The sequence below is a fragment of the Lachancea lanzarotensis genome, scaffold LALA0S04, assembly GCF_000938715.1.
Source record: "Lachancea lanzarotensis genome assembly LALA0, scaffold LALA0S04, whole genome shotgun sequence".
In the NCBI taxonomy this organism is placed as follows: domain Eukaryota; kingdom Fungi; phylum Ascomycota; class Saccharomycetes; order Saccharomycetales; family Saccharomycetaceae; genus Lachancea; species Lachancea lanzarotensis.
Genome location: NW_019212882.1, coordinates 579273 through 605741, shown reverse-complemented (window position 1 = coordinate 605741; position 26469 = coordinate 579273). Strand labels below are relative to the sequence as shown.

The window sequence follows — 26469 nt, the reverse complement described above, 5'->3', positions numbered from 1 at the left end:
AAGTCAGCTGCTCCACCCTCGCCGGAATAGAGAGGTCCGGTGAACTTCAAGCACCCGTACATTTCAACACCCGTACACTTTTCAACAACACCCAGTCACCCAAAACAAAACCCCAACATCCAGCCACCCAGTCACCCAGTCACCCTAACACCCTAAAACCCATACCACACACGGCTTCCTTCAGCTTCCCACAACTTCCTCCAACTTCTTCTGGCTTCCTCTGATCTCTTCACCTGCAAAAACCCTACTACGACTTCTTCCACACACCGCCAACTCGATCTTCGGCCCTAAATCCCATCATCAATCAACGTCGCTCAACTTACCTTCCATGAACTCACACTATTCAGTTCCCATCTGGTGACGAGCTTAAGTGGTGAGAGACAAAATGACCAGACCGTAAACAATTAATGCTGCCCAACTGTGGCAGAGTATATATAACACAGTATAAGTAGCTTCTATGAAATGAAGAATACTAAGTTAATCGTAATTTCTCTTGATCGGTTTTTCTCCTCATCGAATCTTTATTCAATCACCCTATAACCAAATTCAAACATAATGCCAAAGCTAGTCCTAGTCAGACACGGTCAATCCGAATGGAACGAAAAGAACCTTTTCACCGGTTGGGTGGACGTTAGATTGTCCGCCGTTGGTGAAAAAGAAGCCAAGCGCGCCGGTGAGTTGTTGAAAGAAAACAACGTCAAGCCAGACATCTTGTTCACCTCCAAGTTGTCCAGAGCCATCCAGACCGCCAACATCGCCTTGAGCGCCGCTGACAGACTATGGATCCCAACCGTCAGAACCTGGAGATTGAACGAGAGACACTACGGTGCTCTACAAGGTAAGGACAAAGCCGCCACTTTGGCCGAGTACGGTGAAGAGCAATTCAACACCTGGAGAAGATCCTTCGACGTTCCTCCTCCAAAGATCTCTGACAGCTCCGAGTTCTCCCAAAAGGGTGACGAGAGATACAGCGACTTGGACCCAAGCACCGTTCCAGCCACTGAGTCTTTGGCCCTTGTCATTGACAGATTCTTGCCATACTGGCAAGACACCATCTCCAAGGAATTGTTGGAGGGCAAGACCGTTATGATCGCTGCTCACGGTAACTCTTTGAGAGGTCTTGTTAAGCACTTGGAAGGAATTTCCGACGCTGACATTGCTAAGTTGAACATCCCAACCGGTATTCCATTGGTTTTCGAATTGGACAACAACTTGAAGCCAACCAAGCCATCTTACTACTTGGACCCTGAGGCTGCTGCTGCCGGTGCCGCTGCTGTTGCCAACCAAGGCCAGAAGAAATAAGCGCAAAAGTAAATGTATGTCAAGAGCATCTAGGTCAATGCTAGACACTTCTAGCGTCTTTGATGCTTTTATATGATGCTTTATATAACGATAATGAGATAAAACCATTGTTACAGAAAAGAAGGCGTATTATACGCAGGTTCGAGGATTCTACCGCTTCAATCGTTGTCCTACTCGGCGTTTCAACCTTTCTTCAAGTCTGAGCCTGTTCTGATCAGAAACTTGAGCCTGCTTATCGTACCATTGTCGGTTGTGTATCCTGCACAGATTGTCTCCCAGGGCCTTCATGTCTTGATGCTGCTTAGTGACGTAGAGCTCGTAAAGACTGGCACTGTTCTTCATAAGTTCAACGCAATCTATCAGCTTGTCACTAGGGTAATGCAAAAGAATACTGATCACTTCACCCTGGTCCTCACATGAGTACAAGTCTCGGGTTAAGGCTATGAGAAGCACTACGACGCAGCACGCTATTAGATCATCCAATGGGATCACAAAAGTGAGAAGATGATCCCACACTTTTAGCACGTAATTTAGGTCGAACTCCCTTAAGAACAACAGACGGGTCCAGCGAATCAACCAGACCGCATTATCAAGACCATGGTGCACCGTGAGCAAATGGTGCAGTTTGGGCATGGTTAATTTAAAAATGCGGTCGAATTTGACTTGCGAGAAATGCAATAGCGCAGTTTCTTCGTAGAAAACTGGTCTCACTCGTTTCATCAACTTGTTAAAGATGTTCAAAGTGTTAAGTTTTCGAGCCCCACATTCTTCCCCAGCCATTTGCATGTATACCGCGCCACAAAGCTCGTGGTATCCCTGTTTGTAGCTCGTATGGTTGTGCACGACATAGTTGTACAAAATCTGAGTCATTTCTGCCTTGCATTCTACCGATTCGAACATGGGATCCAGTAAAAGTCTAGAAATATCAAGTCTGATTATCTCCAGTGTATCATGCAACGAAATCTTCTCCTTTAACCGGTCTTCGTTATTTCTGTCCTCATCACTCTGCACCAGCGGATGCGTATTGGTGCGTTCCGGGGTCAAGGTCCTAACTCGCGATTGTAGTTTATTTCGATGCAGAGGAGCATCGTCTAGCACTGTGTTGTCTGGCACTTCTGCCACTTTTGTCACCAAAAGCCCATCTTCTCCTGTCAATAGTAGTGTCTTCCAACACCATCCACGATCTAAAAATCGCACTTCTGCAGCGCTGTAAAGGTCTCCGCGCCAAACACCCTTCTTTACCAACTCTTCTCGTGTCCCATACCGCTGTATAAGGTGCTGGATTTGGCTAGAATCCGCCATTTGGGTGTCTGAAGTTGCTTGAAGTTCAAATCAAGGCTTGATTTGACATATATATAATAGACAAGATGATCAATGACTGATCTTAGTATATAATCCTGTAAGTTTGAGAAATACGACAAGGCAGACTAAAAGGTCGACGAGGAGACCTTGACGAGTACGGTGAGAGAAGTTTGAAGCTGATTGATCCGGTGGGTCGAGCTTCATTTAGTTTATTAACGTTAAACTCACATATTTCACAGCTTTTAGCTCGAGATGATTGTTGGATCATAACCAAAGTATTTATCATTTTGCTTCTGAAATATAACTCGTTCATCTAGGAGTCCAACCCAGGAGTACGTTGTGTGAGTTCAATTGAGTTGAGTTGAGTTGAGCTGACTACATTTCTGAATTTCCCACCTTTCGAAGTTTTCCAGCGGTCCGAGGCACGCTCTTAGGTCTCAAGAGCATATATTGAAACACCACTGTAACTTCAAAGCTGCCAATTTCATAGTCATCCAGCATTAGATTTCAAGCATTCAATCACAAGCAATGACAATTCGGTATCAATTGATGTCTCTCTAAGATCTACAAAAACCGCTGTGAAAACGGGAAAAGACACGCCAGCAGGCCCTCTCGATGGTACAATATCTCCCAACGATAGTGCTCACTTGTTGAGAGTTTAGCATACCTCCGGTGATGATTCAATGACTATCTAGCCAGAGAGTCATCCTCTCTCCAGCTCGTTGGAAACGACTTTCTCTCAAGAGTAAAATATGAGGATTTCAAGAATACTACTACAAGTAGGGATCACATCTGGGGCAGAGAGAACATTCTTCTTGTCCTAAGGTTAACAATATTCAACAGGACAGCGGTTTCTATTATGAAGAATAGCTCGTTGGCATCTTCTTCGCAGGATGCCATTGGCTCGCGAGGAAAAGCTGTTGAAAAGGGCCCGTTGGACTCGATAAACGTTGACTGGCTCACAAGGACCGATTGTTCGAGCTCAATCGCGAATCAGAGCTTGTCGGCCGCTGCAGAGTCCCAGAAAACAGAGCACAAACCCGACACTGATTCTAACGCTTCGAAAATTACCTCTAAAGATGCTTCAGTGGACTCAGCTGCATCTTTGCCTGTCACTTCGCGCGCTACGTCGCCCGAAATACAGAATGGATCGAATGCAATGGGCCGCAATTTAGCGGCTCGTGGATTTGAAAAGCCGCATTTTCGAGATCAGAACTACTTGGATGGAATAGAGTGCTCCAAACACCATACGGTACGTCGCAGCAATTCAATTTCCATGAACTCCATGGGTCATATAGAAAACGATGAACCGAAGTCTCAAAAGCCGAATTTTCTTCGATCCTTGTTCGGACGGAAAAAAAAGGAGGAGACCAAAAAACCACCAGCCAGACGAAGCAGCATAAGTGCGAAGTCTGAGTACAGAAACTCGTCAAAGAACAGCAATTATGATTCTCCGCCCCAATCTCGAGAAAGGGAACATAGCCCTGTAGTCAAAAAAGATTATGAGTTTAGCAATGATGGCACACCAGCCTCGACCCAGCCAGAGATGGCGGTCATAAGCAGATCAAAAACCGTCCCAATACACCCCGTCGAGGGCGATCCAAAACTTGACGAATTTTTACAACGCTATAGGTCCACCCTCAAAGGTGGCACTTCTCCAAGCTCGAGGCCCATTTCAGCGTCCAAACCTGTACGGCCCGACACAGGAAAATCAAAGGCTACCTTTTCCATAGACGAAGACGTGGAAACCTCCCAAGAAAACAAATGGTCACAGATTCGCGATGCCAAAGGAAGGCCCATTCCACCACATCCTGCTAAATCAAATTTAGCTCCCGCCTTAAGAAGGCAATACCGCTTCGTTCGCAAGGATGCCCTGCGAAGAGCAAGGACAAATACTTCTTCATCAACTAATAAGTTTGGTGCTTTCTTGAAAAGAGTTACTTCTCACACTGAGGATCACTCGACAAAGGGTTCCTCTACTGACTCTGATACGGAAACAAGTGATGAAGAATCTTCAGGGAACTTACAAAATGACCGCGGGCCCACCATTCCCGGTTTAGAGGACCTCAAGCCGTTGAAAAAAGTCGCTTTTGCTACCAACACATATTTCAATGACCCTCCACAGCAGATATGCAGCAAAAATCCAAGGAAAGGTGAAGTAGAGGTCAATCCTGACGGATCTGTCATCATTCATCGATTAACACCCGAGGAAAAGCGGGAAATCTTACAAAAAACGACATCCGGCATTGTTGTGGGAGGATCCGGTCATCTCAAACTTCTTAGCGACCCAACAGTCAATGAAAACGACATCAAAAGACGAGAAGAAAAAAAGCCTGATGTAGTTATCTCCAATGAAGATGGGGCAGAGGCTACGAATAAAAATCAGTCCGATGGTACTTCGAAAAGCGTGGGGTCTAATGGCGAGAGTGTATCGAATGAAGACGACGTGTCTGTCAGTAAAAGTGCTGCCAAAGTGAAGATCGACAAACCTATGTTTAGCAGACGTTCGGGCTGCTCTCTCTCTTCCATTGTTTCCACAAGTGATGATGATGATGATGGTGACAATGTATATCCGCCACGAGATATCAAGATACCACATGATGTTACTTACACGCGATGCTGCCATCTGCGCGAAATCTTACCTATTCCTGCAACCCTCAAGCAGTTGAAAAAAGGTTCCACTGACCCAATTCCGTTGCTCCAATTGAGAAACCCGAAGCCGTCTATGATAGAGGTTTTATCCTTCAGTGATTTTTTGAGCATAGCACCAGTTTTGTGCCTTTCTTTAGATGGTGTTAGTTTAAGCGTCGAGATGTTGACCATCATCTTATGCTCATTAACTCACAAAAAAGAGTTCGAGAAACTTTCCCTACGGAATACACCACTTGACCACGAAGGTTGGCGCTTTCTTTGTTTCTTCGTATCCAAATGTAAGAGCCTGGGTGCTCTCGACTTATCAATGGTTCCAGGAATGTCAATAAATGTTCAAAAGCCTTCGAAGTCAGCTCAAAAGTCTCGTGTCCCAAGAATGGAGTGCTCTATGGAAAGTAGAGAGGATTCAAATTGGGATCTACTTACGGCAGCTTTGGCTACCAACGGAGGTCTCGAAGAGATGATTCTCTCTGGTGCAAAAATGCCTCTCAAGCAGTTCGAAAACTTTATTGAGCTCGGCTGTAGACGAACTACCCGACTCGGTTTGGCCTATAATTCCTTGACGACAGAAAAGTGTACTTTACTTGCAGATTGGCTGGTTCGATCTCAAGGTACAGGTATCGACATGGCTTATAACGACCTTCGTGGAAAACTGGGTAGGTTTTCTGCCACTCTCATTGAGAAAATGCAGAGTAACAACAATGTGTTCAAGTATATTTCTCTCAATTCAGCGAATTTAGAGGTACCCGAAGGCGCCGAATCAAGCAACAATGAGCTACTACGGCTAATAAGTAGCCTTTGCTATTGTGATAACTTGAAGTTGCTTGACATTTCCAACAATCCCCAAATCTTCCCTCATATCACTAGACATCTTGCACACTATTTGCCGGTCTTCGTCAATTTGATGCGATTGCAGATGGATTATAATGACATTCCTTCGATGTCCCTAGTTGCTTTAGCTGAAGTCTTCCCCATGTGTCAGAAGCTGAATTATGTTTCTGCTCGTGGGACAAAACTGGATCGTGCATCTGGCTGTGCATTGGCTGCTGCCATGTGCAAAAGTTCGTCACTGCTAACCCTTGACCTTGACTTAGATGGATTGCCGGATAAAATCAGAGATAGAATCTCTTTGTATGGTATTAGGAACATGGAGTTGGCGATAAACAAGGTAGAGGAATGCAATTTCAAGTCGAAAGGCTCCAATGCATTGGATGGCTCACAAGGAGATGTTTCTGACAATTTAACATTCCTGCAAAAGGAATTAGCTGAGCTTCTAACCGAAAAACCAATGAGCAAAGAAGATCTTGGCGTTGTGGCCCAAAGCTTTGTTTTACGGTTAACTAAAGCTCGCTCCTTTATTGATAAGGTGACGGAAGATTTGTTCAAGCTCAGAGTAGAGGGAAACCTGAGCACCAGTGGCAAAGAAACACTCATCAGATTTTGTTTTATCGATGCAACTTTTGAAAGAGGGTTGAGACTTTTGGCTCAGCGCTACAACAACAAAATTGACATTCCCAGCCACTCAGGTGGATATTTTGGGACAATCAATGAGCAGTTGCCAAGAGTGGAATCGGGTGCAACGCTCTCCTCGACCTATTTTGCTGGAAGCGGGCACTCGGCGCTTTTGCCCTTCCAACATCCACCTATCGAGTCCGCTGGATCTGGTCCTGCTGAGGATGCTGTTGAGATCAAGGACGACGTCGACATCAGCGGGGATTCCCACGCGCGTGATCAACTGAAAGAAGAAGGTACGGTTTTGCGTAAATCTCATGGCATAATAGAGCATGCTGCGAATAGTGCGGCAAACAGCGATGGGGAGATTGATAAGAAATTTTTGAAAACCAGCGATTTGAATGATGTTGCGGATCTTGACGGCGAAAAAATCAAGGAGTTTATTCTCACTCAAGACATTTCTACTGTCGCTGGCCTCTTGCAAAAACTTCGTAAGCGTGGGGTAGACTTGAGCGACATATTCAAAAAACGACCAGACCAAAAACTTGCTACCGATGCCCGTAATACGGTCACAGGCGAACTTGACCCAATTTCAAGAGAATCGAGTACCGTTGTGGGGGTTCAGGCAAATTTGCAGGAAGAAAAAGAGAGGCAGGCAAATGATTTAAGCGATTCAGACTCCGAGCCTGACGTCGTTGGCGGCGGCGAGGCCATCGATCGTGTTTATGACGAAGTTCTTGATAATATTGAACGCGGCAGGATTCCAAACAAAAATTTGTTGACACAGCACGACCGTTCTTCAAATCTTCAAAAATGAAAGCCACTGTCAACACTCATTCTTTTAGTCTATCCTATATTTTACATATGTATACAGTATAGAGCCACCGGTCGAGGATTTCGCTGGCACCCTACACGAAGATCATCAAGTTCGAAAATTTGAAGTAACTTAACAACAACTAAGGTTTAAATCGGTTTAAAACTAGCAATTGTACACCCCTTCAATAGCGTTGAAGCTCTTTAAGTGACCATTTGATTAACTTAAAAAGTATGTTTTCAGGTCTCAGTTTTTCTAGCGAAAAACTAGCGTTATTTCATGACTTTTACTGACTCGAATCGCAGTGAGCCACCAATTCAACTTCAACAATAATAATAGTGGGACCACAGGCTCAAAGCCTATGTTTGGCAATGCTAATATTCCAAATCAAAGTTCAGAAAATGCCAAACCTCTTTTTGGAGGATTTGGTCAAAAACCGGCCGATCAAAATAGTCAAAACTCTGGGCAGCTTTTCGGGAAACCTTCACAAGGATCAACAGCGGGGTTCCAGGCATTTGGAACGACCAACTCCTCTGCTTCAGGCAGCACTGGATCGCAACCCTTTGGTGCTGCAAACCCAACAGCTTCAATCGGTGCTACCAACCCCACTCTTTTTAATGCGACGAAACCGGCTTCTGACTCCACGCCAAAACCTGCATTCGCGTTTGGCGCCCAACCGGCAGCACAGAACAGTGCATTTTCGTTTGGTGGCAGCAATACTAATAAAGATGTATCGCCTTTTGGTCAAAGATCAACAACTCAAGACGCAACTGAGAAACCTGTGGGACTGAATGCCGAACCCAAAAAAGATGACAAACCCGCCTTCTCATTTGGATCTGGTAACCTGAATCCATCGCCTGCTCTGCCAAATGCTGTCAAACCTTCTCCGTTCCAAAGTGCTGGCGGAGAGACCTCTTCAAAACCCTTTGCTTTCGGAGGATCTTCTGCAGAAACTGCTACCAAAACTCCTATCGGAAACTTTGGAAGCGCAGCACAAAAAACCTCTACAGAAAGTGATCAAAGTGCCAACAAGCCTGCCTTTTCCTTCAATTCCGGCGAGACTGCAGGTAAGCCTGCATTTTCTTTTGGAACCGGCAAAACCCTTAGCACAACAGAAAAGAAGGATGAAGCTTTGCCTTCTTTAAAATTTGGGGTTTCACTGGGTAGTTCAGGTTTGAACGAAGGTTCTGGAACGTCGGGTTCTAATGCGGAGGCGAAAGCCGACAGTAAGCCAGTTTTCAGCTTTGGCCAATCCATTTCTAGCGCCACTGTTGGTGATAAACCGGAAAGCAGTAAAGAGCAGGTTGAATCGCAGCCGAAAGATGCCAATCAAACCACTTTCTCTATGGGGACGAGCAAGAGTGATAACAAAACCAACAACGGGATAGGGTCTCTTTTCTCGAGTACAGCACAAAAGGATGCGCCTAAGAACCCCCAACCTCTTGGGTTCGTTGCCGAAAAGAAAGAACCTTTCGCGTTTGGCAAGACTGATGAGAAAAGTGTGCCCAGTGAAAACGCGGACAAGAAGGAAGTCACGACTACTTCGAAAGCCGGTGGTCTGTTTTCAGCCGCGGCCGAGTCGTCGAAACCTCCAGCTGGCTTTAGCTTCGGAACCAAAGCCACAACTAGTACCAATCCAGGATCTAGCGCTGGCGCAAAGGCCCCAATATTATTTGGAGGACTTACGGACAACAAGACAGAAAAATCTACCAGCAGCGGTTTCTCGTTAGGCAAAAAGCACTCTGTAGATGAGGCAGAAAACGCCCCTTCCAAAACAGCACCCGCTGCAAGTGAGCAGAAACCTTCTTTGGGAGGATTCTCATTGGAGGGAGATGAAAAGAAACCAGTTGCGACCAAACCTGCCTTTAGCTTCGGCGCGAAGAAGGACAAAGAAAGTTCTAGCACTGGATCCGCCGATCAAGACAAAGGCGTTAATACAGCCGCTTCCAAGCCTACGGGCGTTTCATTTGGAAATAAAGAAAATGAGAAAGGTTTGCCAGATAGCGCCACCGCTCCATCTTCTGTGGGAAGCCAAAATACACAAAAAACGGTAGATCTTCAACCCGTCTCTTTAGACAATAAGACATTGGACGATCTCGTAACTAAATGGACTACACAATTAGGCGGTTCAGCTGAAAATTTTGGTGAGTACTCTAGGAAAGTGAAAGAGTGGGATCAAGTTCTGATGCTTGGGGGCGAACATATTGGGCAGTTGTATTCTGAAATGGTAATTGCAGAGCAGACACAAAGTCGTGTTGATCAATCTCTACATTACATTGAGCGTCAGCAGAGTGAATTAGAAACTTTCCTCGATAACTACGAAAAAAAAGCGGACTCGCTTCTTTCGGGGGTCTTCTCTTCTACTTCCGGATCATCTGCTAACATCAACGACCAAAAAAGACAACAAGTCTACCAGACTGCACAAGCACTGGACGATAATCTCACATCTTTGTCCGCTAACTTGTCATCTTTAATCACAGAGATCAACGGAGTAAGTGATACTTTCAACAGAGCGACCAATATGAGCGTAACAAACGAAGACGAGAATACTCAGCTGATAAAGCTATTAAATACCCACCTTGATGCATTGAAGTCTCTGGACAATAGTTCCGAGTCCTTGGAAAGTAAACTTAGATCTCTTTAGATAATTAATTACTACTATCGCTATATGAAGCTGACTTTTGGTGGTCGAATTCCCAATGCTCAAATCGGGCGGTAGCCATTAGCCCTCAGGCGTCTCCGCCGTAGGAGGTCAGAGTGCACAGTAAAACGACTAGTTTCACAAGCTGAGTTAGGCCATCATTTCTTTCAGTCTTCCTTGTTGAGGCATTGCCCTCTTCTATCAAAGCATCGCGTTTGAGGGCACCCTGAACAATTTTTCTGAAATGATTAAGCAGGGAACGCGTTCTCTTTACCACCGCTCGATTAGCACTTCCCATGCTTAGAAGGATTGAAGTCATCAACTGAAAAACGGGAACAACAATTTCGTAGAGTGATAAGCCACAAGCATCCGTGTCCGATACCAGAGAGTCATCGAGACTTAGGCTAACATGAACTTGATTCGAGTCACTTGTGTTATCAGCATTGAATTTGAGATCAAGACCTAAATCAGGGTCGACCTTGAGGAAGGAGCACGATTCAATAACATGGAAAATATCATTTTGTGCCAAAGCCTGTGCACCGCTACGTGTTTCGGCAACACGAATGAGAAAGTGAACAGTGGCTTTGAAAGCAGTGAGTTCGTACAGCAAATCGTCTAAGCTTCTTCCTTCCAATGCGGAGCTCAAGAAGTCATCAGTGGCCTTTAGCGAATGTCCAATCAATAAAAGCATGTTTCTACTGGTCAAGGTCTCTAACACGAAGTTGACCTTATGGAGGCCTGCAAGCCGGAAAAGAGAGTCCAAAAATAGTATACCGGTGATTCTTGAAGAACCTTCTCCAGATACAGCGTCATTAAATACAACCTCTATCAAGCGGTCGCTGGACAACTTCAAATTTTGAGCAATCGGCTTGGCCAATTCTGTGTCTTCTAACACGTTCGAGAGAAATCTGTTTGAAAGAGCGTAAAAGTCCGATCTAATGGACAGTGTTGAGAGCGGGGACCTTATCCCACTCATGCACGCCATAAAAAGTGCCATAAGTCTCCCGTCAACAGGATTATTTTTGGATTGCGACTGAGAATCTTTATGATGAATATCGTAGAGAAAAACACAAAGTGACACTATCTCTTCGGAGTAGGCAACATCAACTTCGAGGTAATCTATGATCCGAGGCACTAAAGATTCGAAGAGCTCAAGAATAAAATTCGATCGAACATCCTTTGTCAACCGCCCATCAAGCACAACCACTTGGACAAGCTGAACCCATGAATGTAACATTGATAATTGTAAGGACTTGAACCGCTGATATGAGAAGTACGACGACATATGTTTTGTCAACATGGCTTTTTCATCATCTGCGATCTTGGTGAGAGCTTCTGCATTCGATATATTTCCATCGGGCGTCACGATCGGAAGAATTTTGGTCAAAGAAAGAACTCTCAGCTGAACCAACGAATGCAGCCGTGTCATATCATAGGTTTCGCCCGTAGCTAATAAGTTGCTTTCCACTTTAAGCCCACCCAAATCTATGTTGGCGCACGCCACCAAATTCTTGGCAAAATCACTTGGCAGAGGGGCGAGCTCAAATCCCAATACGTCTAGGTACGACAGTATACGAGGTGGCTGAGCAGCATCTGAGATAAGGAGATCCATTCTTGACTTCATTGTGGTCATAAGCGACTGAGTGCTTAGCTTGTGGATATCTAAGCTCAAGAACTGTAAGAAAAATGTTCTGTACGTCAAAAACTTCAAAAACGTACTGGCAGCTTTTTCACTAGAATGTCTTGGGGATCCACCTACGACACTGCTTGAGATTGATTCAGATGACCATCTGGTCTTGAGACTCACTTTGGGATCAAGCACTAGAAGCTTCTCAAACAAGCCAGATTCGCTGAGGCGATTCAGTATAATGGTGGAAGTTAGCTGGTTACGACAAAGTTTTAAAACAATTTCCATAGAGAGCAGCGCTAGCTCTGTGGGTGAGCTGTCGATATTGCTGCCGTCCATTGTTTCCAAAGAGGATTTCAGTAGAAATATAATGGCATTTAGAACAGAATGTCCGGAGTTAATGAAACTTGACAATTCGGGTCCCAGAGATATCGTACTCTCTATGGAAAAGCCCAGCAGAAAGTGTGCTACTGACGGTTGTTTGTCAGCGTATGAGAGATTCTGCACTAAAAAGTTCAAAATTCCTATCTTGAGTTCTAAAATTCTGTCATCCGTGATCGGAGTCAAAAGCTGATCAATAAACGCTTCTTTCAAGCGCGCGGATTCGTCCACGGAATCAAACAAATTCAGCAATGTGTCCTTCATAATTGCTTTGCTATCACTTCCTTTCATTTCCGAGGCCAATTTCTGCAAAATTTGGATGGAATGGGAAGCAATCGCATAGTTCTCTAACCCAACGTACAAACCGAAATGCGCAACCATTGGAAGGTCGAAAAATATAGCATTGTAAAAGGACTTCAAACCATGGAGGCCAAAATTTTGAGGAATAAAAAAATCATCCTTGGCATGTCTTTTGACAATGGGACACAGCTCTTCCACGTAAGTTTCCTGACAAAGCAAAAGCTGCATGATATTTTTCATTGCCAATTCCAAAAGCTCCACAGGTTCGTTAGAGTTCTGTAAGCTAGAAGTAACGGTATCTACACCAATAGAGGCAATCTCAAACAAAACCGTGAACACTTTTTCCTCAAATAGATAGTTAATAACAGTGGTAGCAGGAGATTCTTGAACATAGCTGAAAAAGTCATCGGTCTCAACCAAATCGTTCAAATCAGAACCAGTAGGAATAGAATTCAAAATGACGGAGTAATCGAAAGAATGCAATGCTTGGTCGATAATTTGTAATACCGGCTTTTGAATGGCCGCCCTCTCTGTTTGGTCGCTCAATAGACGCGACTGAACGAATGCCTCATGGAACAGGTAATCAAAGTACGGCCAAATTCCAACCCTCCTGTATCCTTTTCCTAACCTTGGTGGGAAGGGAAGTATGCCAAATTTGAGGTAACCATCTAGTCCTTTCGAGTGTATGCAGAGTAGTTTCTTCAATAGATTGAGGAAACCTGTAACATCTGAAAAAGTTGTAAAGATGCCTTTGAAAGCTTCACGATATGACTTTTGAGCGAGGGACAACTTGGAGGTTTTGAAAATCCACGAATCCAGCTTCTGCCAAAAGATACCTCTTTCGGCTTCATTTTGTGGTACCAGGTTGCTTAGTACCTTTAATGCTGCGCCAATTAGGGGAGTATTGACCTTAACGAATTCAAAAAGAACACTTGCGAAGGTAGTGGAGAGACGAGATTTGGTCTCTTCATCAAGGTCGTGTGCTACACAACCGACCAAAGTGTATAGTGACGATAAAAGTACAATAACTTCTTCGTTTAGGCCAACTTTCAAGGCAACAGAAGTAAAGTCGTGTTCATCTTTCACTACCCCTTGGCTTTCTTCTTGCTGTCTCTCTACATCTGATATCTTTATGATGTAGCCGCTTATGATTTGCGCAATATGATTCCAGGTAAAGTGGAGATTCTGATTGATATAATGGTAGACGTTGAATGAGTTTTCGCTTCCGAATGCGATGCTTGATAGCATTAAAAATACTGAAGAACGCATTAATGTGTCAGTACATTTCATGGCCCACTCAATGAAACCGTATGCATTTGACTCCTTGTCTTGCCAAAAAACTGCGCAATACTCCGGTCTAAACGCGTAAAAGTAGTGTACAGTCAAGAAAAAGCGCTCTAGGTCAGCTTTGGCAGATATTTCGTCAAGGAATAAATCTTCTCCAGATAGCAGTGAATCCTCCTCTGCGTCTTTCATTTTAGTCAAGAGAAAGGCACAGTCAGTTATGACCACTTGCAGCAAGTGATGAAAAGTCGGTAGCAGTATAATCTGAGATTGCTCGGATAAGTGAATTGTATCGAACCTTGAATCTCTTGGGGATCTTCCACTGTATGATTGATCGCTGTCTGTAAGCTGTTTCGCATATAGTCTTGGGATATGCTTCTGCAACAAAGACCTCATATCGTAAAAGAGTTCTATGCTATTGTCTCGCTCCAATTCGGATGTGTCAGCTGCAAATGCCATTATTTGTTCGATAGCCCCCAAATTGACTGCCCTTGTCATAGGTTCATCAACAGCATTGGCGAAGTCATAAGCCGATGCTCTTACCGAAGGAGCAGCCTTACACCATCCGATGAAGAATGCTAGAAAGGAAAATATAATGGATACCTTAACAGGATTTGCGTAGATGGCGTCGCTTTTCAATTCTGTGAGGAATCTCTTATGCAGATCTTTCACATCGTTTTCCGGAAGAAGGTCCAACTGTGAGAAGGCCTGGAAAAGAGATGATAGGAAGTATACAATGAGAAAATCGCTGGGGTCCATCTCAGATACTTTATTCACAACTTCCAATAACCTCTCCTTTTGCATGAAGGTACCGTTTTTTACCAAACCGTGGAGGATTTGACTTAGCGTGTCGTATTCTGAAAGAAGAAAGTCTCGCCTGAAGCGCACATTTTGTTCAGCATATGCATCGTATCCATCCAGAAGCTTCATCCTGTTGACTAATTGTTTTATTTCCTCAAACTGTCTCTCTATTTCTTTGAACGCGGAGAGAGTGTTTTTGACCAAAATCCCATCCGAGATAAGATCGACGTAGATTTTGTCGCTAGGATCTAAACAATTGACAATGTAGGACACTATCTGCAAAACGTACTGACGTCTGACATAAAACGCTACTTTGGCTCCATTGATGAGTGCAATATCCGAATTGTCGTGTTCAGATTCGGCATCACAATTCAATAGTATAAGCTCAGCTGAAATCAATTCATCTAGGTTCAACTCATCTGATAGCATAACGGCGGCGATGGCAACATCCTTACCTACTTTTTGTGTGGTCCCTGATGATAATCTGACCTCACCCTTCTCCAAATGAGCTCTGCTCGTAGTGTTTTTCGTTTTTCCACCAAGAACATTTAAAGTCTTCAAATATCGTAGTATCCGCTCATATTGATGGTGGTCAAAAGAGCCAGACTCAATGGAATTATACAGGCTTACGAATGATGTAGTAGCCCACTCAGACATGCCGCTCTTGCCTTGGCTATCGTCGCTGTTGGGAAGGCTTCTCTACTTTTGATGTTAGTTTTTCCAATTTAGAAAGAAAACAAGAAAACTAACTACTGCTCATAGCGATCATCAAAATTAACTATAAGTAAATACTTCAACAAACTGATGTATCGCGATCCATTCAGGCTATGCTAATTCTATCTGATTTAAGAGCGCTCTATGTGCCACTATAAGGTCCGCTTGAGTTTGCGGTATCGCGATTTTTAGTCAATGTTGGTAGCACTCCTCAGATAATTGCGTCAAGTCGAGTTGTCGCTCAACTGCCGTGTCGGAGTGTCTTTGAACTTGTTCATCTACATTTCAAGGAAGCTATTCATTGAACGGCGCCGAGCCTTCGTTTGAAAAGTATATAATCTTAGTATCTGTCGATATTCCAGAAAATATGTCGGTGAAAACCTCTTGAAGATGGGAAGTTCTGGACTCTCTTGATCCATGTAACCATCGAGGTAACAGGATGACAACAATTTGTTGTTTCGATGCATCGTGGAGCCCATTCACACCGCGTTTAACTATGGATTGTAACAAATGAGAATTTCAAAAAAATATTAAGCACTCACGGTGGGGGTCGAACCCACAATCTTCTGATTAGAAGTCAGACGCGTTGCCATTACGCCACGCAAGCAATCTTGGAAACTGACAATATTGCTTAAGACATAACGGTCCAAATCTTCACGTTTCTGACATGTTAACTTTCTTTGTTCAATTTTGATGAACACCCAGAGAGCATTGGTACATGGGAATCGGTTCATTCGCCCCGGCATGGTATATATTCGCCCTGCTCTTCCACCGCATTCAGACTTGACGTGTACCCTTTGCTCACCACGGTGACCTTCGCATGATCCCACAATGAATAGATTTGTGATACTGACCGGTATTTTCATTTACTACGTAATATGGCTACTGCTTCCGATTTTTGATCTTGAAAATACAATACTAGGGTTTCCCTTACCATCTATATATGCTGCTATTTGTCCGGTTGTCTTACTTCTAGTGGGCGTTTTTTGCGTCGTTTCATTTTTGGGTGGTTTGGTGTTGTGCTCTGAAACGCACGACCAGAAAGTCATGGAGAAGTAAGTGATTCGAAATATAGATTTTCGATTACTCAATTTACAGACCTTTCATCAATCCAGCATTCCCACTTCTCAATCTGGTTCTTCAGGACACTGCCTTCGATAGCATCGACGTTACCGTCCAATGCGTCAAAGTTGAAATCGCGAATTCCTTGGAAATTGAGTGATGCAGCACTCGCGTCGTCAGAGCCGCTTTCCCCTATGGTTTCCCCAGATTTGTTGACTGCGCTCAGAGATTTGGCTTTTCTTTCAATTACCTTGCCTATTTCTTTTTCAAGGGCATCGCGAATTTTCAAAGGTGGACGAGAGCTAAACGATTCGGACTTGTTACAGGCAATCATGATATCCACTCCCTCTGGAAAGCGCTCAGTCAGCGCTAAGATGTCATAAAGAAACTCTGCGGTATCCGCAAGTTTCTGCGGGTCGATCGTGGAATCAACGACAAATATCAAACCCTTCAATGCTGTGGACTCCTTTAGGGTATCGAACAATCGATATCTCAATTTGACGTGACCGGGAAACTCGATCAGCTTGAACTTGAAGCTTTTCACGGTTGAAGGAAGCATGTAGTCTTCGGCCACATTAGGCGTCTGTGACATTACGGTCGGTTTGACGGTATCGGTTGTAAGCTGCCAAAAATCGTTAGTACGCTGCACAATGGATAGAATCCAGCCTTGTAGGCTTTTCACTCAAAACATACCACATTGAACAAGCTGGTTTTCCCGCTACCGCTAGGTCCAGCGATTATAAATGTTGGATCTCTATTGGTTATTTTATGACCAGGGATTACATTGGTGGTGTTTTTCTGTACTATTAACAACAATGCCGTGCTAATCAACACCAACAAGAGAGAAAGAAGCACTGTGTTACTTAGTTGAAACACCATTGCACCGTTGAAAACCTCAAATTATACTCGAAATCTTTCCTGACCTTTTCGGAGGTTCCTGAGATGATGTTCGCTTTAGCAGTTGGATTTACGACTCTCGTTAGCCTCTCAGCTAAATCTTACTTTAGTTGACCGGTCACGCGACTGGTGAAAAATGCAATCAGCGATGAGCTAGCTTGAGTAGAGAAAATGGCGATGCCTGTCAAAGAAGGCCGATAACACAAGACGTGGGACCATTCCTCTCAATAAGTTTGATGCTAAAATCAACGATCAAAGCTGCCCTCTCACCGGCGAAAATTTTGAGCCGCTTTAAAAGCCATTCTGGCCCGCTTTCTGTGCGAAATTTGGACTTACTCTCTTCCACAACTCAACCATCGTCAAATACCGATCAATCACTCTACGAGTTTGGCCAGATCGTGGGAGATGGACCAGACACGGTACGAGTGTTGTCTAGAGAGGAATTATTGCAAAATGAACCTATGAGTCCGTTCAGAAATAGCGCTGGTGAGGCCTTAAACGGTGAAAACGCAAGAGACTCAAGACTCTCGCCTGCTACTTTGCAAGGGAAAGCACCAGGAAAACAGATCGAACTTAACCCGCAAGTGGCAAATGCAATTAGAAACAACATACTGAGTCTTCACATTCCGAATAATCTGCGGAGATCGGCTGGCAATAGCTTTGTGGAACTTCGCCAGAGTAACCTCCACAGATCTACTCGCACTAATATGGAAGTCGACTCTCATATCGCGTCAATATTTCTTCAAAATTACGGAGCAGCCTATCAGTGCTTGAGCGAACTTCAGAAGCGACTGGGCGGTTCCTTCCGTCCTGATAGGGTGTTGGACGTTGGTTACGGGCCAGCCACAGGTATGGTAGCCCTCAATGACTTATTAGGAGATGGGTATCAACCGGCCGTGAAAGAAGCTGTTATTTTAGGGCACAAAGAGATGCAGAAGAGGGCTAAGATCATCCTGAGTCGACAATTGAACGAAGCATTGGATGTCGTTCCATTTAGCACTCAAACTGAAGCAGCACCAGAGGCACAGGAAGATACGATTGACATGAATGAGGATTTGTTAGGCGAAGTGATGACTAAAAAGATCAAAATCAGGACTAAACTAAGAGATCAAGTGCCTGAATCGAGGTATTACGATCTAATAATTTTGACCCATCAACTGTTAGGGACAGAAGAGAAGTTTCCACTTGAGGTGGATACGAATGTCGCAAAATATCTCAAACTATTGGCTCCCGGTGGTCACATAGTAGTGGTAGAACGGGGAAATCCGATGGGGTTTGAAATTATTGCCAGAGCTAGGCAGTTTTCCATACGCCCAGAAAATTATCCTAATGAGCACGGGAAGATACCAAGACCGTGGGGTAAAGGGCAAGTACAGTCAGACAGTGGTAAGATTAGTGAGGCCTCGAAGGAACTTGCAGATCATGAGGAAGAACTCGAGAGAACTGAGTCTGATGGGCTCACTTCGAAAGAGGCATCAAGAAATGCTATAGTATCACAGCACGATTCCAACAGTTACCACCTCAAAATTATTGCACCTTGTCCGCACCATCAAAAGTGTCCTTTACAAATCGGAAAACCTCAATATTATGACTACGGCGAGGGCAAGGGACTGAAATTCTGTTCTTTTCAAAAATCCGTGCAAAGGCCCAGATATGCTATAGAGCTAAAGAAAGGTCGCATTCTTGCAACCCCATGGCAAAGCAAGCTGGAGCCCATTGGAATCAAGGGCATGGCAAAAGAAGGTACTGGTAGACCAAATGGACGAAACTTCGAAATTTTGAATTACTCTTATTTGATCATGGAGAGGTCTCAAACAGATGCAAAGACTGTCTTAGGCATAACTCAGCGCAGAGAAAGTGCAAAGGAGGACTACAAAGTTGGGTCCCTAGGCGACGGGACTCCCAATACATGGCCAAGAATAATTAAACAGCCACTGAAACGCAAAGGCCATGTCGTCTTAGACCTTTGCGGATCATCCGGGCAGGTGGAAAAATGGACAGTTCCCAAGTCATTTTCAAAAGTAGCATACCATGATGCAAGAAAGGCCTTGAAAGGTGATCTGTGGGCCCTTGATGCTAAAACAAAAGCACCAGGAATGGGGGGACTCAATGTTAAAAAACTTGAAAAAATCGAACAAGACAAGATACGTGAGGAAAGGCGCCAACTGAAGAAGAAAGATCGCGAGCTCAAGGAAGCACTCAATGAAGTGGACTATAACGATGATGTTACACATGAGGAAAGTGTAGAGGTTTTAGCAGCGATGTATGGGGATGAGTTCGATAGAGTCAAGAAATGAAGAATTTCTACGATAGAGGTTTAGAGCATTAACTAGTGCATTACGAATGGAAATACTGTAGTTAGAATAAAGTATCGGTGGAGGAGAGATTTCGCGAAGGGCGCAGAGGTTGGCTTGGCTGTAAAAAATGCATCAAAACAGATTCAGTCATAAAATATTATGCCTATTAGCATACACATATAGAAATGTTTATGTATTTTGGTTAGTGTTTCCTTCCTGACCGTGTTTGCGCATATAGGCGAGAATTAAAGAGAGGTTACAGAGCATTTGCTGATGTTTATACCTTCTTCTCTAAGAACGACTTAACTAATTATTGTGTACAGCGTCAAAACTTACCTATACAAGTAAATGGTGTATTGTGAAAGGGTGTTGTGTTAATTGCGTGGTTGAATGTTGTGCAAATTAGACGGAGAGTGCGCGAGGCATAGCTAGTCTCTGGTTGGAAACTAGCCGAGCCGCTTACTTTCTTCTGAAAGAGGTACCCTCGGACAACTTGGCCTTACCACCGGTTGGAGTGCACAAAACGGTGGCACAAGACTCGCAAGTGACAGCGGTTTGGGCGTGAGAGAACACGGTGGTGATGTTCAAGCAGCCAGGGCACTTGACATCCAAGAAGTAGGATCTTGGGCCCTGAACAAGGGTCTTCAACTTGTGCTTCTTAGCCTCGGAGGCTGGGGTTGGGTGCAGCAAATCTTGAACTAAAACCTGTGAAAAAGAGAAGAAATGTTAGTAACAGTTGATTTGGAGAGGTGGCTAAGATAGAAGAAGGGTAAAAAATGAGGAAGAGGGAGGGAAAAACACAACGGCGATCCAAACTTTCACGAAAAACCGCCCTGTTATGCTAGTGCAGTTTTTTTTTGTTCTTATCATATTTGGGGCCTTTCCCATAAAATGGTGAGCCGATTTCCTAGTCTCTGCAACTTGTTGCATACCGCGTCAAGACTACGCTAGAAGCGCATTCAAGCACCGTATCCATATTACAGTCCGCAAATATTCAATCATTTAAAAGTTTCCACTGACTTATGGTCCTTTTGCTCGTTTTTGTTGGTTTTTCATCCGGTTTTCTCGAAATCCTCGTACTTTTAGTCCCACAAACGGCTTCGTTGTTCCGCCCACGTATTTTTCCCTTGACTATCGTTCCACTATCGTTCTGCTAGTGCTCTAAACATACCATGATGAGTTCTTTCGGTGTTTGATCGATGTAGCTATAGGATCAACTGGTAGGCAGTTTGAAAACCTTCAGGGCTATATACTGAAAAAAATGGTAATGCTAGGTCAAAGAGTGGCATCGCTGTGGTTTGCGGGTAACTAGAGCACCAAATTTCTTTCAGTTATTACGTAAGAGGTCTGCGTTGGTGCGTCGCTTTTTTTGGACGTGGAGAGTCGGTGCGGGTGTATTTTATTGCATTTTTTATAATTTTAAAAACTTTTTAACAAACATCCATAATGTATGGGTGTTTGAGGAAACAGTCAAATGTGAAGAGGGGTTGAATTTTCGGTATACTACTGGAAGCGTACGTGTACGAAGTGCTAAAGAAGTAGATACAAGAGGGAGAAAGAGAGAAAGAAAGGCAGCAGAAGCAATAAGACGCATGGTAGTTATGTTTTGTGAGCTCAGGAACTTGAGTTGTAGTCTGTATTGAGAATTGTCCAAGGTGCCCATTCTGTCATCAGATCACGTGCTTCATATTCGGATTTGATTATAGGTTTCATCTCCAAGGTAGTACTGGCCGATGGTGCCTCAGACAGCATGCAACGTATCGCTTTTTTTGGTATCTGAGAAACTCTGCTATCCGTCTGCGGATTTTATGAGCTGAACAGTCATGTTATTGGTTTTTCGCCAGAACAAGAATGACATGTTGTTTACTAGCAGATCCATGGGCACAGCAAAAATGGTGTTACTCGCACCTCAAGCACACAGTTCGAATTCCTCATGATCAATGGATTCCGGTCGCAAAAACAAGCCGTTCGAACAACACTGCATAGATAATAAAAAGTTCACGTGACCAGCGTCAGCGTCGGTAAAACGAGACATGATATTCCTTCAGTAACCTAAGAGCTTTCGGTCATCAATGTGGAAAGACATCCTTAAATGAAGTTACCTTTAACCCTCATTTCAGCTTCAATGCCAAAGTGTTCCATCCTCATTCTAGTTCGAAATCCCCCATTTATATCCCATTTTTGCTATGAAAGTTATGATTAGTATGTATATATTCCCCGTCTATCAAATTTTATAAAAGGCCACAAGGGCATGCCAAAAAGTTTCAAGAACTTTGCCTTCATCCGGAAAGTTCAAGGAAAAATGCAATGTAAGATCAGGCTTTTTTTTTACCTTCTCTGAAAGCTCAACAGATCACACAGCCACATGAGAATGCTTTATCGCGCTTCTTGGCCTTGGATTTCTCAGTATTATGAGGCTGAGACATTTGTAAAGAGCGAGCTTTCTCTGGAGTGACCCCACTCGAGCATTTTTCCGTGTCTGACGTGTCGTCAGCTTGCACCGACGAGTCCTCTGACAATTTTGCCAGCTGAGTAGAATTGTCACGCGATTCTAAGTTGCGTGAAGGCTTACGAGAGGAGCCAGTTGACACGGTTTTCCCACCACTAGAAACAGAAGACTTGGGCCAGCTGGATCCAGTAGCCACTTTTGTCGGGCTAAACGTAGACGATCTCTTTTCGCTATCCACTAACGTTGATTGTAAAGCACTGGAGCCCCCGGAAAGCACTTCCTCGTCGATGGCTGCTCGCTTTTTTCTGAGCGCTTCTTTGTGACTGTCGATATCTCTCAGAAGTTTATAAAAGGCCTCGTGCACCCCAAACTCTTCCAGTGCCGAAACTTCAAAGAATGATGTGTCCATGTCTAGTTGAAGCTCGTCGCACAGGTCAGCGACCTGGCGTAAATCTATAATTCTTTCTTCCGGTCCCACATCGGACTTCAACGCACATAGCACCATGGGGATCTGGTCGCCACGTAGTTTGCAGATCTGGCGGTGCAAAAGAACGACTGTTTCCACGGACTCCTGGCTGGTCACATCGAAACACAGCATGAACCCGTCAACTTGGCCCATCTGCAACGCTACCAGTTCTGAATAATCTGCTTGCATGGCATCGGCGCCGTCCAGCACGTGAGCCTCGAAAATATCCTTTCCGTCCTCTTGATGCGGTACTGATGCATTCGCGGCGACCACTGCGTTTTGATATTCTTTTTGCACTTTTTCGAGCTCAAACTCTACTATGTTGCTTATGAGATGCAATTGCATCATATTGTACTCGCTGAAGTTTTTAGAGCCGACTAGCGCTGGATACAGCATTTTTCGACGGAAAATGTCCTCTCCGATGTTGTAAGCGTCCGATTCCGGCAACGGTGTACTGCCACGACACCAACGGGCAGACAGAGATGTTTTGCCACATCCGCGACATCCAAGAACCGCTATTCTGGCGTTAAGAAGATCCAACTCTCTCGGAAGACTTGTCTCTGGTAGACTCATGTCGTACAGTAACGGTAGCATCACGTGACTTTAACTCAAAAAGATGTAAAACTTCAAAAATCTAATGGAAATGCAAGAGCCTTAATGATGTATTTTTCTCCTGATTCGAATTGTCGTTTGGGTTTCCTTCTGTTGCACTTCTAGATCGTCCCGGAGTTCTTTTCTTCGGTTTTGTCTCTTTTCTCGATAGATGCAATTTTTCCACTCTAACAGACTGAGGGAAATCTCTCAGTACTTGTATGCCATACAGATAGACAGATAGATGCTCATCGAGCACATCCCAAAAAACACGAACTCCCGTTGACGCAAGCAAAGAGGAAGAAGAGGCTCCTTTCCGATAATGGCTTCCGCAAATTGAATTATTTTCGAGACTTTTTCAGGCCTCGAACACGACCTGCCTCGCGGCCTGGGCTTCATCGGGCTTTATTGGGCTCATCGCTGTGAAGTCACCAATTTTTTTTTGTTGTTCGTTCTGCTATCCGTTTGTTTCTCGTTCTTGCTCTCATGGATTTTCCCACGCAGCGCTCTTTACACCTGACTTCCTGCATAGCATGCGAGTTTTTTCCGTCAAACCACGCAAACAAACGGATCGTATCTCGTTCGTTTGCTATTTTTCTGCATATCGCGCGAGAAGCCACATTACAGAGCAAACGGCACAACTATGCTTTCCAGAGGTGTATATTTTTTTTTGCAGCGACGAAAGAACAACGAAAACGAAGTGATAGAATGTTTCTATGCAGTGGAAAACTGGGTGGAAGAAGGCGGGGCTACAGCTCGCCAAGAATGGGATGCCAGTTACTCAAAATAGTACCCGAAAAGAACCCAAGGAGCAACATTGAAAAGCTGAAAAAACAGCAGAGAAGTGAACGGGTGATTCCGGTGGGTCACGTGCATGTTGCGGCGTTCAGTTTTCTCACTCCCAATCATCTGCTGACATAAGCACTCTCGTAGCTATGCTAAAGTCCTGATCGTCGGTCTGCGGACTTACAGTGCCGTTTGGTAGACACTCGAACAGACAATGGTCGATGCGCACCTTTTTGAGCGCCGGATTTGCTCTGCAAAGGGCAATGGCCACATGTATCACACGGAACCAGTTGTCAAGCACTCCGTCATGCACAGCCTGCAGGGCCATGTGCTGTGGGCCTCCAGAAGCTCTGCCGACCAGGTCCAGCGTCTTAAGACCGTCGAATTTCGCTACCAGAGACGGCCCAGCCGGATGCAGGGATTCGCCGTGAAGTCTAAGGCTCTCCAGCGCATGACACTGCTGCAGCTGCAAAAGCGTCTCGCTCGGGATTTGCTTGGGCAGCTCGTAGAATCGGTGGTCGTGAAAAGCCAGCAGCGACAGTTTTCGTAAAGAGGCGGCGTGCAGCAGCACGGAAGCCATGTATTTTTGCGTCAGCGCACCCCAGCTGGGAAATAGTGCTAGCTTGCTGTCATCCCAGTGGATGCACAGATCCAATTCCTGCAGCGACACACCGGCATCTTCTTTCAGACTCCGCAGAAAGCCGTGCACGGAGTCCTTGATCGGTTCCCGAAAGTCCAGATGCAGTCTCTGCAGATTCTGCAGAAAGGGAGCCAATCCGCCTAAGAAGCTCAGCTGCATATGTTCCAACGCAAGGCTTGTAAAGTCCGTAACCTCATAATCCACTTCCGGGATGATATGCACCTCTTGCAAATCGCTCAGCGCCAGAAACCTCAAAGCACTCAAATCCAGTCCCTTTGCAACCCGTAGACTGTCCTCAGGGACCACGTTCACGCCGGAGATTTCGAGCATTTCCAAATTTTGGAATTTCCGGCCCTGCATTATCGGTACACTCTCCAAAAACTGCCAGAATTTCAGGTCTCTGTCATTATTCCGAACCACTTCGTCGCCTTCTACCATATCGGGCTGGTCCAGATTGTTATTCAACATAAACGCTGTGACGATCAACGATTTGTTACTGGGCCTACTAAGTGCAGAGGTATCCTCGCGAGCCATTCGCAATACTTTCAGATTTTCCACCACTGCCGGCACCAAGATCTTCGATAAAAAAGCCGCAAGTCGATCTGAGTCCACAAACGGACTGATCGACAGTTTTTGAACGTTGGCAAACGTATCGAGATGCTCCAAATCCTGTCGTAAATCAACGTTTACGGCCAATGTTTGTACATAGCGTTTGTTGGGCAACAACTGCAGTAATTGAGGCGGAATCGAAAGCGTATCGCTTCCGCAGTAGAATCTGTAAAGCTTTGTCATGGTCGGTAAACTGCAGCTCATCAGGGCTCGTATTTCGGACTTCCTCATACCGTCTGGTAGATTGACAATTTCCAAACACTTGACCAAAAACCCCAAATTTTGGCCATTTTCGGATATCAGCCGGAGTAGCCTTGTAAAATTGTAGCGTGTTTTGACGTATGTGACACGATCGCTTATGTTTTGGTGTGCGTCATGCAGGTACGAATGTCGTGAGTCAACGACAATCTTGGAATAAAGTGCTTGTGTGGCCACAGCACGGAACTTTTTTGAAGTTCTTGCCAGGTTCACTAAATCGTATTGCGACAAAAGATTTGCTACTCGAATTTTGATCTCAAAAGGTAAGTCTGATATTGAACTTGATGTCGACGGAATGTCATCTGTGAGGAGCAATTCAGGAGTTGCACTTTTGGGATTTTCGTAATCAGAGCCATTGAAATAGTCATGCGGCAGTGGAAATCCTGCATGTCCAATTGGAGTGCAAACGCTAACGTGTTCTGTCATGATACTATCCTGATCGTCCGATATTGGTAGTCCTGGTGAGTTGCACATTGCAATCGACAGTTGAATCTTTTGAATATCCAGTATTTATGAGCCAAATCCTTTTCCGATGCCAACCGCGGCTTGTTGGGAAGTGTAAGATGGAAGTGGGTGTCCCTTCTTACCGCACCTATGTTCGCGATGACTACCTGGTTACCTATGCCGACGGGAACCTAATGTAATCTACATAGCTAAAATTCATCACGTGATTTGGTGCAAGGTGAATTTTTAGTTATTTTTATTCGCGTTTGAAGCTGAAGCGAGTTTTGGATCACCAAGTGAAGTCCAGATTATCTTACAATTTTAGGTCAATCTTCTATTTACTCCAAAATCTCGACATTTTTCTCCTCTAACATGAACAATCAAAAAATTTCGCTTATCATGCATGCCTAGAGCAGAAACAGAGTTTGAGCAGGTCTATAAAGAAAACCTTACGTGAGTTGTATCAATTAAAGGGATTATGTTTGCATCATACTAGCCCACTCTCTTGTCGTGACGGTCTTCTTTCTCTTAGTTGTCGATAATATTGGTCCATCCTACTAGATTGATCTTAAGGTGGGAAAATTAATCTGTCACAGGTGTCATTATAGTACGAAGTGATATTGGCGATTGACAGAGACGGAGAATCAGACATTGTGCTCCTTTGGGCTTTTAAAGGCTCCAAGCCACGAATATACACAGC

General features: G+C 44.5%; 11 protein-coding genes and 1 non-coding gene across 12 annotated transcripts; 5 read left to right on the top strand and 7 right to left on the bottom strand.

Moving 5' to 3' along the window:
• Nucleotides 1–555: 555 nt before the first annotated feature.
• Nucleotides 556–1302, top strand: GPM1 (LALA0S04e06898g1_1; the record flags this gene model as incomplete). The annotated part of the gene is made up of 1 exon (XM_022772871.1): nucleotides 556–1302. The coding sequence occupies one exon, from the start codon at nucleotides 556–558 to the stop codon at nucleotides 1300–1302; it is 747 nt and encodes a 248-aa protein (XP_022628292.1).
• Nucleotides 1303–1452: 150 nt separating this feature from the next.
• Nucleotides 1453–2604, bottom strand: GYP6 (LALA0S04e06876g1_1; the record flags this gene model as incomplete). The annotated part of the gene is made up of 1 exon (XM_022772870.1): nucleotides 1453–2604. The coding sequence occupies one exon, from the start codon at nucleotides 2602–2604 to the stop codon at nucleotides 1453–1455; it is 1152 nt and encodes a 383-aa protein (XP_022628291.1).
• Nucleotides 2605–3463: 859 nt separating this feature from the next.
• Nucleotides 3464–7525, top strand: MHP1 (LALA0S04e06854g1_1; the record flags this gene model as incomplete). The annotated part of the gene is made up of 1 exon (XM_022772869.1): nucleotides 3464–7525. The coding sequence occupies one exon, from the start codon at nucleotides 3464–3466 to the stop codon at nucleotides 7523–7525; it is 4062 nt and encodes a 1353-aa protein (XP_022628290.1).
• Nucleotides 7526–7752: 227 nt separating this feature from the next.
• NSP1 (LALA0S04e06832g1_1) lies at nucleotides 7753–10166 on the top strand (the record flags this gene model as incomplete). Its single annotated transcript, XM_022772868.1, has 2 exons — nucleotide 7753; nucleotides 7828–10166. Coding segments are annotated over 2 exons (2340 nt in total).
• An 85-nt stretch (nucleotides 10167–10251) lies between these two features.
• Nucleotides 10252–15213, bottom strand: NUP192 (LALA0S04e06810g1_1; the record flags this gene model as incomplete). Its single annotated transcript, XM_022772867.1, has 1 exon — nucleotides 10252–15213. The coding sequence occupies one exon, from the start codon at nucleotides 15211–15213 to the stop codon at nucleotides 10252–10254; it is 4962 nt and encodes a 1653-aa protein (XP_022628288.1).
• Nucleotides 15214–15805: 592 nt separating this feature from the next.
• Nucleotides 15806–15877, bottom strand: LALA0_S04e06788r. The gene has a single exon. It is a non-coding gene; the product is annotated as a tRNA-Arg (tRNA).
• Nucleotides 15878–16101: 224 nt separating this feature from the next.
• Nucleotides 16102–16329, top strand: LALA0_S04e06766g (LALA0S04e06766g1_1; the record flags this gene model as incomplete). The annotated part of the gene is made up of 1 exon (XM_022772865.1): nucleotides 16102–16329. The coding sequence occupies one exon, from the start codon at nucleotides 16102–16104 to the stop codon at nucleotides 16327–16329; it is 228 nt and encodes a 75-aa protein (XP_022628287.1).
• Nucleotides 16330–16357: 28 nt separating this feature from the next.
• On the bottom strand, nucleotides 16358–17211 carry SRP102 (LALA0S04e06744g1_1; the record flags this gene model as incomplete). Its single annotated transcript, XM_022772864.1, has 2 exons — nucleotides 16358–16954; nucleotides 17026–17211. 2 exons carry the CDS (start codon nucleotides 17209–17211, stop codon nucleotides 16358–16360), a joined length of 783 nt encoding a protein of 260 aa, XP_022628286.1.
• Nucleotides 17212–17465: 254 nt separating this feature from the next.
• On the top strand, nucleotides 17466–19526 carry RSM22 (LALA0S04e06722g1_1; the record flags this gene model as incomplete). The annotated part of the gene is made up of 1 exon (XM_022772863.1): nucleotides 17466–19526. One exon carries the CDS (start codon nucleotides 17466–17468, stop codon nucleotides 19524–19526), a length of 2061 nt encoding a protein of 686 aa, XP_022628285.1.
• Nucleotides 19527–19985: 459 nt separating this feature from the next.
• LALA0_S04e06700g (LALA0S04e06700g1_1) lies at nucleotides 19986–20700 on the bottom strand (the record flags this gene model as incomplete). Its single annotated transcript, XM_022772862.1, has 2 exons — nucleotides 19986–20231; nucleotides 20698–20700. 2 exons carry the CDS (start codon nucleotides 20698–20700, stop codon nucleotides 19986–19988), a joined length of 249 nt encoding a protein of 82 aa, XP_022628284.1.
• A 1171-nt stretch (nucleotides 20701–21871) lies between these two features.
• LALA0_S04e06678g (LALA0S04e06678g1_1) lies at nucleotides 21872–23035 on the bottom strand (the record flags this gene model as incomplete). Its single annotated transcript, XM_022772861.1, has 1 exon — nucleotides 21872–23035. One exon carries the CDS (start codon nucleotides 23033–23035, stop codon nucleotides 21872–21874), a length of 1164 nt encoding a protein of 387 aa, XP_022628283.1.
• An 892-nt stretch (nucleotides 23036–23927) lies between these two features.
• On the bottom strand, nucleotides 23928–25799 carry LALA0_S04e06656g (LALA0S04e06656g1_1; the record flags this gene model as incomplete). The annotated part of the gene is made up of 1 exon (XM_022772860.1): nucleotides 23928–25799. The coding sequence occupies one exon, from the start codon at nucleotides 25797–25799 to the stop codon at nucleotides 23928–23930; it is 1872 nt and encodes a 623-aa protein (XP_022628282.1).
• Between the last annotated feature and the right edge of the window lie 670 nt (nucleotides 25800–26469).